The sequence below is a fragment of the Festucalex cinctus genome, chromosome 13, assembly GCF_051991245.1.
Source record: "Festucalex cinctus isolate MCC-2025b chromosome 13, RoL_Fcin_1.0, whole genome shotgun sequence".
Classification (NCBI taxonomy): Eukaryota; Metazoa; Chordata; class Actinopteri; order Syngnathiformes; family Syngnathidae; genus Festucalex; species Festucalex cinctus.
In genome coordinates, this window is record NC_135423.1 from 12,624,590 (window position 1) to 12,638,847 (window position 14,258).

The window sequence follows — 14,258 nt, forward strand, 5'->3', positions numbered from 1 at the left end:
TATTTATTTATTTTTTTGACTAAGGAGGGACACAAAACTTATGAAAGGCAGTTTTACAGGCATGAAGTCAATATGAGAAAGCCATGAGGAGAGGTATAATTTTTGCCCTCTTGGTTTTTGGAGTTAAAAAAAAAACAAAAAAAACATCGTGCTATCATACTCGATATCCACTTCCCATTTTGTTTTGCACCAACATAAACTACAGTGGTTCATATTTCAAAGTGCCTGCAACCATAGTCCGTGACGTCACCCGCCTACGCTCAGGTGAGACGTACCTGCTTTGAGGGCGTGTTGTTTGCTTCACCGACACCCTAAACAAGTCCCAAGTGCAACCGGATACTCCCCTCTCGTCCCCTGTACTGAGCCTGGAGATGGAGAAGTCGCCAGGTTTTTCCTCCGAGCCCGATGTCTCCCTGTCGCCCCCTCCGCCGGACGACGACGACGCCAGCTCGGCGTGCTCCGACGAGTTGCTTGGCTCCCAGTCGCGACGCTGGCTCGCCGAACTGATGGCGGCGGACGAGCCGGGAGAACCCGGCAGCGACACCGCCGTCAACGGAGAGAGGATTGCGGTGGGCCGCGACGGGCTCTTCGTCGACTATCATTTCCCCCTCGGAGAGCTCGAGATGAAGGCCGGCGTCAAGTGGAAGCGGCCCAAGGTCAAACACAACCATAGTATAACTGTCGTTCACGTCATGCGTGAACTGCCACGTTATTATGCGTAACTAACTCGGTGTCTGTATAAAGTTTATTTGGCTGTATTAAAAGACGCATTCATGTACCAAACTTTTAATAGGCTACTGTGAAGTTATCCAGTAAATAGAAGGCGCGTCGCTGGATTTTGTATGGTTGATCTCACATGACGTCACGTTTTCCTCATTATTATGCAGGTCCGAATTTGGGATTCAGATTATGGGACCAAACGTAGCGCATAAGCACATTAGCACAACATTTCACAAAGACTCAACATTGTGAGGAATAACCTTTTCAACATTTTGAACAGATTATGGATGCTTTGGATGCTTCCATGTTATCACAATCTTCATAATCACAACCGTAAAGCTATTTGATCCAACAACTCTACCAAGTTGCCAACAACGTAGTTTGTGCACTTAACTTTCAACTAGTGGAGACGATGGGCATGGGTTGGATCTGTTGTCTGGCCTGTGTGGGATTTAAAATAAATAAATAAATAAACAGCTAATTATTTGTTTAAGGCTATTTTCGGTAGCTGAAAGCACCCAAATATGGGCCTACTGACATTACTGATCCATATTCATGGTTTTATTTATTTACAAATACAAACATAAAATTGTCAAGTTATTAATAATTATGCAACTGAGTCATTTTTCAATTGTATATTCATAATTTCATTTATTTGAAAATATAATAGAGTCAAGTTATTAGTGATTCAAGATACTATCACTTAAGTAGTTAACTATTATGTAACCCGCTACTACCAGAAAGACTTGTATAGCAACTTAGCAAGAACACAGCACATCATCTAGGACAAGTATGACCTGGCTGTAAGCCTTATAGCAGCAGACATTTATTTATTTATTTAGGAAGAATACTTAAGTTGTAATACTTAAGTCTTCACTTAAGTTGTTACTCTTTGTTAGGAGATGTGCCGTTCGCCTCAGTTCACCGTTGATGGAGCGTCACGCCTGGATGTCCGCCAGGGAAAGCTAAGTGAGTGGACAAAGCAGACTTGAGACTCTACTCTACGTTTAGCCCGGTCTCCACTGACAAATCTACCCGACACACTTTTTTTTTGGAGCCTACATCGATTTAGCATCCATCCATCCATCCAGCATCCGTGGTCCAAATTTGGTTGCAAATGAATACAATCTGAGTCTAGGACATGTTTGTCTTTGAAGAACACCTTGATAATGTACAAAATGCCCATTTTAACAAAAAATGGGTAACTTTCTGTGGCTTTTCAGGCTTAGCTTCTTGAGACTTTAGTTGTGAGTCTATTCATGATAGACATGTTGCTAAATGGCTTAGTTGTTGACCCAAAAATGGTAATTGTAAACCAAAATGGTGGCCTTCCAATGTTTTTTCATGCATGGCCTCTTGAGAATTTTTTTTTTTGGTGGGTCTATTTATGATAGGCTAACTAGCTGGCTTTGGGGGCTGAATTATCCAAACATTCACGAGGACCCCTGGTAATAGCCAAAATGGCCCTAAATGTCTCTTTCAAACAAAAATGGCAGACTTCCTGCGTGTTTCTGGACATGACACTTTGAGACTTTCTTTTATGGTTCTTATAATAAACATGCATGCCAAACTTTATGTTGCTCGTTGTAATTGGCTTCGCGGGCTGAGTTTTCAAAACATTGTCAAAGTGTCCGGTGAACATAGAGTTTAAACTTCTTGCTATTTGTCTTCAACTTCCTGCTTCCTCAGGTGACTGCTGGTTGCTGTCTGCCATTGCATCTTTGGCAGTGCACCAAACACTGCTCCGCAAGGTGGTTCCTCCCGGACAGTCCTTCCAGGGCGGATACAACGGCAGCTTCGTCTTCAGGGTAAACACGCCCGTGTTGTTATTACTGTTCACTTTGGATTCATTTGATTGCCAAAACTTGAAATGAACCGTATAAGGTTGTTTCATTGTGACACATTCTGTTCCCCCGGGGAGATATCATTAACCACAGGCATAACCTGTTCAATATGCACTGCATGAAATCTTAAAGGAGCAAAAACTATGATACATAAGGAGGGGAGTAATAAATAGCCATATTGTTTTTGAAGGTATAGTTGAATTTTTCTAGAGGAAAGGAAAGATATCAGAGGAGCAGTTTTTTTTTTAATGAATCCCAAACAATAAACAAGCTTAACTTTCGTAAAATTCTGGCATTTTTTTCCCCTCCAAAAATAATTTCTGTGAATTACATTTTTAAAAACATTACTTTTATTCTAAAACAAAACAAAACAAAAACAAACAGAAAAATATGAGTTGATTTTCACAAGATTATGACTTTCTGTGATTGGCTGGAAACCAGTTCAGGGTATACCCCGCCTACTGCCTGAAGCCGGCTGAGATAGGCTCCAGCAACCCCACTACCCTTGTGAGGAATAAGTGGTTAAGAAAATGGATGGATTGATGGATGAATGGAAGATCATGAGTTTAAAAATAAGACTGAATTTATTCTTGTAAGATTGTGATTATGTTTCTCAATATGTTTTTTTACTTTTTATTCTCAAAATCAATAACTTCATACTTCAAGATGACAACTTATTTATCTTGAAAAAAATATTTTTTTTTTCTAAAAAAAAAAAAAAAGTGACTATTCTTGTAAATTTAGGTCTTTTTTTCGCAATAAAATAAAATAACATAAAATTGACACATATTGGGGAAATTTTTTTATTTTAAGACCAATTGACTTTTTTTTCTTTTAAAAAACATGATCTAGAAAAAAAACAAACTTTATTTTTGACATAATTCAGCTTTTTTCTTGAAAAAAAAAAGAGCTAAAAAAATCTCATAAAATTACACATTTTTATATTTTGCAAAATAAGTTATTATTGAATAATGCAGCTTTATTGTAATAAGATTTTTCAAAAATAAAAGTTTATATTCCTGAGATTACAACTTCCTTATCTGGAGTTTTTTCCTACAAAATAAAAGACTATGCGTGCAAAATAATAGACTATTCTTCTGATTTAAACTTTTTTTTCACATTTTTTATTTGCGCTAAATACTCTGTACTCACAAGTTAATTTTTTTTTCTTGCAAATATGTAACTTTTATCATTAAAAAAAACAACTTTATCTCAATCTAGAAATAAAATCAAACTTAATTCTTGTAAGAATACAACTTAATATATATATTTTGAGAAGATGTTTGAGTTTCATAACATTTTGGACAAAGTAAAATATCAAATAACGCAACTTTAGTTTAATGAGAATCAAACATTTTTTATGTATGACTTCCCTCATTTATTTTATTTTCAATGTCCCTAATACATCTTTGTATGAATTGTGCTTCTTAAGCAGATGTTTAAGTTTAATTGATAACGTGCAATCCGGTGATTTTCTACCAAATCAGTGAGACGATGTCTCTCCTCGCCCTCCATAGTTCTGGCAGTACGGTCAGTGGGAGGATGTCCGTATCGATGACCTGTTGCCGACGTACGGCAACGAGTTGCTCTACCTCAGCTCTCCGGAAAAACGAGAGTTCTGGAGCTCCCTGCTTGAGAAGGCTTATGCCAAGTGAGGAACCCTGGCTGTCTGTCTCTAAATGTTTTGAAATTTAGTATTGTGCATTTGTTAAAATTTGACAGCAATTGGACAAAGTCTCTCTCTGAAGGATGTCTGGAAATGTGCAAATTATAACCCTAAAATATCCTGATGAAACCAAAATCACAGACGTGATTTTTTTTTGGACATGGCTTCTTGAGGCGTTATTGTGGGTCTACTCATATTGGTTGACAGAATGTTCTGCATGTGATCCAGGCTGAAAGGAGGTTACCGCGCCCTGGACATGGGCTTCCCTCATGAGGCCATGGTGGACATGACGGGCGGCGTGGCCGAGGTTCTGAGTGTGGCCGTGCTTCCCAGGGAGCTTCCGGCCTTCCTGGCCGAACTGCTAGCCAAGGGAGCGCTCATCAACTGCGCCAACACGCAGGTGAGGGGCACCAAGGCCTGTCGAGCCACGTCTTCATTTTAATCCCGACGCCTTTTCTTCAAAACTGCAACCAAAGACGCACGGCTTAGACGTAACTCATGAATGTGTTTTAAATGGTTGTGCTTCCCCTGCAGGGTCCTCTGGAGTACAGGAATGATCTGGGTATCATGTTCAGACACGCATACTCGCTGACTGCTGTGGAGAAGGTAAAATGATTCTTGTCACTTCATGTCTGTTTGTATTAATCATCTCTAAACATTTAGGAAGTTCAACAGTCTATAATCATTAGCTGCTCAAAATAGGAGAAAAAAACGAAGTGAACGTAGTAGTTTTACACCTCGCCTGATATAATGATGACATTACTCATTTGTTTTTATGCAATATATGGTTAATTTCATAATGTGTCATAATTAAACATTTTAGCAGAGCAGTTACCTTTATGACAATTGCAGTTGCTAATCCATGCTTTATACGTGTTGGATACCAAGGACTTAGACAACCAGGAAAACTACAGTAATTAACATTTACTAACTTAACAACTGATGTGACATTTTAACAACCTAAATAGAATTATAAAACGCAAAAAAAATCACTACTGACAAACAACATGTTACAGAATTCATATGATATGAAATGTAGAAAATGTCGCGATCATTTTGGCTTTTTGTTTGCAAAGCAGAATCTCTCTCTCTCTCTCTCTCTCTCTCTCTCTCTCTCTCTCTCTCTCTCTCTCAAATAACGCTCAAAGTTGCATGAAGTTCTGCTTCCGTTTATTTATTTTTGAATATCAAACTGCTGTTTGAAAAATCACATGTGAATAAATAAGGTTACAAATTGGAACAATGGTCTGTTTAACTGAAGTTTACACCCCCAGGTGCAGACCACATATGGCCCTGTGGACTTGGTGCGTATCCTCAACCCATGGGGTAACACAGAGTGGCTGGGCCCATGGAGTGACCGAGATGGGTTTGCATAATTTCACTGACTTATCAAATGTCTAATTACAGTACTTATGAAAAACATGCATCTCAAATTTCAAGCTTTATTAAATTATATGTGATTTAATCTTTTTTTTTTTTTTTTTTTTAATTATATATAAACTGCTTTTGCAGGCCCGAATGGAACACTGTGAGTGCTGACGAGCAAAAACGACTGCACAGAATTCGGCGGGAGGACGGGGAGTTCTGGTGAGTTAAAAAACATTATTAAGGTTATTATTATAATATTACTCCTGAACTGTCATGGTATGATATCAAGTTGTGAAGTGAGATGAAAGAAAGAGGGACTGATAGAAGAGAAAGAACATTGAAAAGAAATACAATAGAGTGATAAAATCAGGAGTGACTTCAGAGGCTAAGTAGAATTGAAGGGATGAAGAAGAAGAAAGTGAAAGAAAGAAGGGCGGAGCTTCAGGACACACGGCAGAAAAACAACGGTGATAACTATCAAGATAACATTCAGGACAGGCCAAAGCTACAGGAAGAAGAAACAGTGAACCAAACAAGTTTTCATGTTGTAAGACTTCACAATGTGCTTGATGACGAATCTGCAAATTCAGTAAACAAAAATAAAAGGGTTATGAAATGATAAAACTGTAAGGAAGGAGAAAATGATGGAAAGTGAGACATGACGGAAGGGACAAAGAGAAATCAAATTCCGGTTACTCGTGCAGGATGTCGGTGTCTGACTTTCGGCAGAACTTCGAGACCATGGAGGTGTGTCACCTGGCTGATCTGCAGAACGATGCCAGCGTGCAGCCGTGGTCGTGTGCAATGCATCATGGGACTTGGGTGCCACGTGTCTCTGCCGGGGGCTCTCCTAAAGGGGGTAAATATACTGAGAGACACACCTGAGAGAATTTATTTTTTATTTTTTTGTAATCAAACTGAATGTTTTAGTATAGGTTAATAATATAAAATATCCATCCATCCATCCATTTTCTTGACCGCTTATTCCTCACAAGGGTCGCGGGGGCTGCTGGCGCCTATCTCAGCTGGCTCTGGGTAGTAGGCGGGGGACACCCTGGACTGGTTGCCAACCAATCGCAGGGCACACAGAGACGAACAACCATCCACACTCACACGCACACCTAGGGACAATTCGGAGCGCCCAATTAACCTGCCATGCATGTCTTTGGAATGTGGGAGGAGACCGGAGTACCCGGAGAAGACCCACGCGGGCACGGGGAGAACATGCAAACTCCACCCAGGAAGGTCCGAGCCAGGACTCGAACCGGAGACCTCAGAACTTGGAAGCGGACGTGCTAACCACTCGACTACCGTGCCGCCCTAATATAAAATATATGGTATACAATTTTTAGATTTAAAAACTAAATACAGTAATTGAATTTTGTTGGTTCTACTTTACATATTAGGCAACATACCGATCCAACAGTGCCACCTGGTGAGGCAGTACCCCTAATGCAGAGTCAAGGGACAGCTTCAAGAAGTTTTGACTTTTTCAATCCTAAATACTTACCCTTGTGTGTGTGTTTGTGTTTCAGGTTGGTTCTGGCAAAATCCACAGTTTGGCTTGGTCCTCTCCCCAGGGGAACATCGATCATCTGAAACTCCCACTCGCTGCGCCTTTATTTTGGCTCTCATGCAGAAACATCAACGACGCAGAGGCATCGACCTGTCCATTGCTCTGCACATATACCCGGTATATACTCACAAACTCACACACACATGCACACACAACAAAAATTGTTCATGTAAACATGTCATTTGGACTACAGTGTTCCCTCGTTTATCGCGGGTTCATCTTTCGCGGCCTCGCTGTTTCGCACGTTTTTTACAGCGTTCTTTTTTTTAACAGCGTGCTTTTTGGTTTGTTTATTTTAATTTTTGTCTTTGCGCGGCCGTACCTCTTGAGCCGTTCATCCGTCCGGGGAAATACGGACATCCGCAAATTTGTTTCGCCAAAACCTTTCCAACGGTGTATGTGCCGTTGCTCCACTACATTGCATTCCACAGATATATACTGTGCTGTATAATAAGTAAATTAAAAACAAACATACTTTTAATGGAAAAAAATGACTGTAAATGAAAAATAGACATAAATGATGAATGAAAACGCAAAAATCACTAAAAATCACACCAAAACCAAAAACATATATAATAAATGAAAAAACAAAACAAAACAGTGCTGTATAATAGTAAATGAAAAAACAACAACAACAACATACTTTTAATGGGAAAAAAAATGAATGTAAATTAAAAAAAGAACATATGATGAATGAAAAAATATTTTTAACGAAATAAAAATCATGCCAAAACGAAAAACATATAATAAACTAAAAAATATACATACTGGTAATTAACGAGAATTATTATTTTCTTTTTTAAATTAACACGGATTTACATTATCGCGGGTAGTTTTTGGAACGTAACACCCGCGATAAAAAAGGGAAGACTGTACTGTATTCTGAACCGATTAGATTCAATTGGATCCAAATTTGCTTCCAATTCACGGGGATGATTTATTATGCCAATTCTTATTCTGATCAACGTGCATGAAAACAGTTCAGTCAGACTCGGAATGGCTCTGTCTTGGCGTAAATGCGTCGTGACGTCGTCATTTCCGTACATTAAACTGACAGAACTTGTTTTAAAAAGGACTTGGAACCTATATCGAGATGTTGCTTCAATAAAAATGTCGCATCTACTGTGCTAAATGACGAATGAACCCCATCTTGATAAATAATGGCAGATCACATCACATCACGTAAACAGCTCTTCAGTAGAGCCTCTAACGCCAGGCTTCAAGTTCCTGTTTCGTGGAGACCGCTATAATTTTTGACACTGTTTTGATCCTTCCAGGCACCTCACGAGGGCACTCACCTGTCGCCCGACGACCTGAGCAAGCTCCGGCCGGCGATGAGCAGCAGCTACTATTCGTCGCGGCGAGAGGTGGTTCTCCGTGGCCATCTCTCACCCGGTCGCTATGTCATCATCCCGTCCACCGCCGAACCCAATCAGCAGGGAGCCTTCCTGTTGCGCGTTTTGACCGAGCAAAGCCACGCCGCCACGTCAGTCCTTTTTCTTTGTACCTGAAGATGTGACGGAGAGGGTCCAAAGTCCTGCCGTGTATTGCTAAAAATCTGCAAGTAATTGACTGACTTTAAACGTGCAAATTTCAAAAGTCTGTTGTGTGTGTCCAGTCCAGCTCAACGTCCGGCAGAGCGTGACCTCACTTCAATAACAGCGGTAATTTATGCACTTTAAACAGCAACATTATCATTGAAAATCAATCCCAATATAATTATGAAAACTCTTCCTGACTTTATTACGTTGTCCCAGCAGCCCCATTATCCCCATCAGGCCGCTCTCCCTTCAATTAAAGCCATGATGCAGCTTTTTAAGAAGCACTGCAACAAGGTTTGGAAAGCAGTTGTCACTGAGATGTTTCTAAATTGTTTCATATTTCATTAATGTTTTGTTCATTTTATGTTACCAGAGAGGATTCTGCAAACCACATCACCTTCACAGCCTGCTGACTGAGGCCATCCAAGGAGGAGGTCAGTGCCATGATCGCACTTTGTATGTAAATTAGTGCCAGCATTTATCCTCCTTTTCCTTTTACGGCAGAACCCAGAGAAACTTTCATGCATTGATGTGACATTCTGCCATCGCATAAGGACCTTCAACATCATAATGCACAGTTTTATCATTAGCACTATGATTAAATGTAGGGAAACATTCAAATAATGATAACGTTTTTGTATTGCATACAAAATTAACAATTAACATTATTCACAGTTTGAACATTATTTTTTTTTATTCTTTTGCCGACCACTCGTATTTGTACCAAAATTTGAGAATCTCTGGTTTACATAATTTTTGCTCAGTGGTCGGTTGTCATTTGTACCGATTCGCCCCTTAAAGTGGAAGTCAACCCCCCAAATTTTTTGGGACTAATATGTTCTACGCAGCCCCGCTGATCTAAATATGGTATTCTGGTTAATATTGCGTTAGTGGAATATGAGCAGCAAAATCCAGCCGTTTTTATCCATCTCAAGGGGCGGCCATTTTGCCACATGCCGTCGACTGAAGATGACATAACAGTTGCTCAAGGCTCAGCTAATGACCAATCACAGCTCATCTGTTTTCAGAAGCTGAGCTGTGATTGGTTGTTTCCTGAGACCTGAGCAATTGTGATGTCATCTTCAGTCGACAGCAGGTAGCAACATGGCCGCCCCCTGAGATGGATAAAAGTGGCTCGATTTTGCTTCATAACTCTTATTCCACAAATGTAATATTAATCAGAATGTCATGTTTAGACTTGTGAGGTCACATATGACATATTATTGTCAAGAAATGTTTGAGGTTGACTTCCACTTTAAAGCAGGGGTAAGGAAACGTTGTCCTCGACAGCCATTGTCTTGCCTGTTATCATTGTATCCCTCAAATAATCAGCTAATCAGTAAGCTCTGTCAAAGCCTGATAACGGTTCTTTTCATCGAATCAGGTGTGTTGGTGGAGGGAGACATGGAGAACAGGCAGGACAGTGGCTCTCGAGGACCAGGGTTCCCTATCCATGCCTTAAAGAAATATTGGCACATATGAGTTATGCTCTTTGTGTTCGTGAGACAATAAGTAATGGACAGAGAGCAACAGAAGGAAGACAAAGACACAGGTGAAAGCAATTGCCAAAAACATATTATAAGGATTCTGAAGCATTTGATTTTCAGAAATAAATTGGCAATCCTTATTAAATATGAATTGAAATGTGAAGGGAAGTTGTAAGGAGAAACAGCATCATCTGTTGGCGATGTTTCTAGCACACCGTCGCCACAGTTTTGTGCAAGTCTTCTCTCCAAGACTAAAATCATGTGTAATTGTTGCTGTGTTATGTTCAGTATTGGCAGGCAGTGAGAAGAACTTGGCCCTGGAACACTGCAAGAGCTTAGTGGTCCTCATGGATGTATCCTTAAAGACACTCACACTCGCAAACACATGAGAATTTGGGCTCCGATTATGTAAGCAAGAATTATCAATTCATTGTGTCTGGTAAAACCCGAACCTGAATCCTGAACCCCCCAACCTCAACTCCAACTGTTTTAAACATCAGGCACTGGTTAGCTTCCAGACCAAATGTCATTTTATCTGAGAACTTCCTTGACAACAATGCTTTCTCCAGAGTCAAGGGATCGCTCAGTTAACATGGATGGAGTTCCAAGCACTCTGGGACAAGATCCGGACGTGGACGGTAAGTTAACGTTGGATTTAAAGACTGTGCAAGATTCTTGTCTAACACAGTTTTCGACCTCCTGTTAGGACATCTTTCTCGCGTACGACAAGAACAAGACACAACGTCTGGAGTACAAGGAAGTGGGCCCGGCTCTGAAGGCTGCAGGTACCACTGAAGGCCAATGGAAGGCTTTACGGAGCGTGCAGTTTCTCATTTAAACTGCAGAGGGCGACAAATTACACAATTCAGACCCTAGTACCAGTTTGACTAAGCAACATGAAATTCAGTAGACATAACATAATAAGTAAAAAGAAATAAAGCCATTTAGGGCTGATTTGGGCAATTTACTTACATGTTTCCCTCAAAGGCAAAAAAAACCCCATTCTGTTTGATTGCTAACAAATTTGAATCAAGTAAACTAGAAGGATGGCGTATATCACAAAGTCAGACCTTAAAAAAACCTTAAGTTTAACGTCAAGTGTGTGATGGATTCACCCTTAAGAGATAATAGTCCAGAAACTTGCCTAATATCTTATTTTTGGTGACAAATGAGCCTCAAATCTGCCTGTTCTGTACGTTGTGTGAACTGCAGGTATCGTGGTGGATGACCTGGTGATGCAGCTGGTAGGCCTGAGATACACGGAGCCGGACATGACCATCAGCTACCCTGGCTTCCTGTACCTTGTCATGAAACTGGAGAGCATGATCCGTAAGGATACTGGAACTAGAAATGGACACTATGGACACAAGTATTGGGACGCAGCCCTTCATCAATTAATGAATCAATTGTGGTTGGATTTTTTTGTTTGTTTGTTTTGACAATTGCAAGGTTGGATGACCTTTCGTTCTGTGTGTGTGTGTCCCAATACTTTTGTCCACACAGTGTATTCACTTTCACATTTATTTTGGTAAATCAGCTTACTAAACTCTTGGACACTGTCGTGCACTTATCACGTTTTTTTGTTGTTGTTTTTTTTTGCCACCTCTAACAGACAAATTTCACGCGTATGACATGGTGGGAATGGGCTGCATTTCGTTAAACTACACACAAGTACGTCACTCCTCCCCATTTAATGGTTGACGTTTCATACTTTTAAAACTAGTAGTAATTGTTTTGTGTTTCAGTGGCTCCACATGACCATTTACAACTGAGGCAGAAGAGTCGCCGGATATCCTCCAGTATTTGTTCCGCTTGTGTGAGGCCTTTATGTTGTAAATGTACGTTGTAGCTATGCTGACAGAAAAGATGCATGAAGCACAGTTTTATTGTTCAGGCCGTGATTGAAACATGGCTGCTTATTGTTCTACGTGCCTGCTTAGAAAGCTCCTGATTATTTTTGATAAACGAGCCTTTGTTTTAGTGTGACAGGTATGTGTGTGCATATATACAGCGTATGTAGTCCTATATATAGTTAGAGAGAGAGAGAGAGAGAGAGTGAAAGAGCTGCTTTTGTGTCTGTTGTGCTTTTGCTGTCAACTCACAATGCCTTTTTATGGCGCCAAACAGCCACACTTCCTGTCTCACCTCACCTTTTTTGTGAGGTTTGTCACATGGAGGAGCATTACATGCAGTTTGCAATTTGCAAACTCTATATAAAAACTCCTGTAAAAGGCAAAAAAAGAAAGGCCATTAGAGGGCAGATTTTCCGAATTTTTTTTCCTCATAATTTTCATCATTTCACAATATTTAAAAATTTGAACAATCTGAAGAAATCTCTGCACATAAGCAGCAAGGCTGAAAACCAACAGTGAATCCTTCGAGCCACTGCAGTAAAACTGGCATCACTGTGAAAAGGATATTGCCACATGGGATCTGGAATACGTGAGAAAACAATAGTCGGTTAACACAATGTCTACTCTCTACATCTACAAATGCAATTTAAAAGTGAAATCCATATATCAACAACATCCAGAAACACTGCCAGCTTATCTTGTGCCCGAGGTCATCTGAGATGGGCTGACACAAAGTGGAAAAGTGCGCTGTGGTCTGACGAGTCCAAATTTCATTTTTTTTTTTTTTTGTACTCATGGATGTCGTGTTCTCTGGACAAATGGTAACGTGTACATCTGTAAAGGCACCATTAATGCTGAAGGTACAGTATAAGCTGCCATCCCCCCCAAAGAAAGCATTTTTAGGGATGTCCTTAATACTTTGAATGCCTTAGTATTTAGTGACATAATAGTAAAAATATACCTCAATCAAAAGTGTGTGTGATTATCATTGTAAAGGTGGATTTTTTTTCAGTGCATATCATTAGATTGTGTTGCTCATGAAATGTCCAGTAAGTCTGGCACAGCTATAAGCTCCAAGCTTATCCTACATGCTAACAATCACCTAGCAGTGATGCTAATGGTCTGAGACAGCTGGAACGTGACCTACTTGTTGAGGTCACACACACCCACTCTCCATCATCATCTTCTCTGCAAAAGGTTTGGGCACCATACAATGACCTTGTGTTTTCTTCAAAGAACACTTTTTATGCAGATGTGATTGGCAAACATGATTACACGTACCATACAGTACATACAAAAGTTCAGCAGCAAGAGTAGTCAGCACAACGATATGTGTATGAATAAGCACTTCAAAACAAAAGTTTTCAACTGTGGAGTAATTACTATACATGAAAAATAATCACATATAGTATACAGAACAGATGTAATAGTCAGAAAAATAAAAATAAAAAAAACGATGGCACAGTGGCTCTTCATTCACTTTATTTCCACAAGCGGCAACAGAACAAACTTTCATTCAGGAGCTGCTATCGACCAGAGCTTACGCCGAACCACTCCGCACGCTTTGCCAACCTTCGAGCTGTAGTGCTACTACCCTTTCATCTGAAATATTCCTTTGATCCTTTGTTCAGTTTCTCTTCCATCTCCAAAGACATCACAACAGACACGCTTATGATCAAACAACCGAAGAGCAACTTTTTAAATTAATACAACTATTTCCAAGCATGCTGGGAAGTGCATGACTTCATCCTCGCTAACAATACTATACTGTGCAGTGTGCATCGATGGCAGCCAATAGTAGTATGACTAGTGTGTTTTTTTCATGGTAGGCAGTGGCTGCAATGCGGCTGCACAGCAAAAGCAAACAGAACTCCACCAGGGGGCGGTGGATATCGTCAAACTTTTATTTAGTTCCTGAAGACTTGTTAGACTTACAAAAAGATTTCCATCAACGTTTGTTTCAGACATTGCGGTTTAAACGTTACAAGAATATGCACGCGCGGTGGAAAAGACAGCGGGTAGTGTGTGCGTGAGTGTAGCCAAACGAACAAACCTCAACAACTGTACACGCACAAACTGCAATCTTGAGCGCTTGTCTTCAAAATAAAAGCAAAGAATCTAATTATTTAGTTCTATAAACTCCCGTCATTTTTTTTTAACTACTAAATGTGACCATTATTTGATTTGCATAGATAAAGAGGGA

At 40.1% G+C, this 14,258-nt stretch overlaps 1 protein-coding gene across 3 annotated transcripts; it reads left to right on the forward strand.

The window, feature by feature from the left end:
- The first annotated feature begins 275 nt into the window (after window positions 1-275).
- On the forward strand, window positions 276-13,027 carry LOC144033013 (calpain-9). 3 transcript variants are annotated; one of them, XM_077540683.1, is made up of 20 exons: window positions 281-656; window positions 1,620-1,689; window positions 2,410-2,528; window positions 4,082-4,215; window positions 4,459-4,630; window positions 4,765-4,836; window positions 5,505-5,596; window positions 5,743-5,817; window positions 6,303-6,457; window positions 7,134-7,291; window positions 8,452-8,660; window positions 8,793-8,838; window positions 8,932-9,009; window positions 9,089-9,149; window positions 10,491-10,555; window positions 10,772-10,840; window positions 10,909-10,987; window positions 11,415-11,531; window positions 11,815-11,873; window positions 11,948-13,027. In XM_077540683.1, the coding sequence occupies exons 1-20, from the start codon at window positions 372-374 to the stop codon at window positions 11,972-11,974; spliced, it is 2,142 nt and encodes a 713-aa protein (XP_077396809.1). In that variant the 5' UTR covers window positions 281-371; the 3' UTR covers window positions 11,975-13,027. The 3 variants fall into 3 exon arrangements, 2 of the variants coding, with proteins under 2 accessions (XP_077396809.1, XP_077396810.1); XM_077540684.1 differs by having other exon boundaries at window positions 282-656; window positions 8,935-9,009; XR_013287848.1 differs by lacking the exons at window positions 10,909-10,987; window positions 11,415-11,531; window positions 11,815-11,873; window positions 11,948-13,027 and adding an exon at window positions 10,100-10,267 and having other exon boundaries at window positions 276-656; window positions 10,772-10,838.
- The last annotated feature ends 1,231 nt before the right edge of the window (window positions 13,028-14,258 follow it).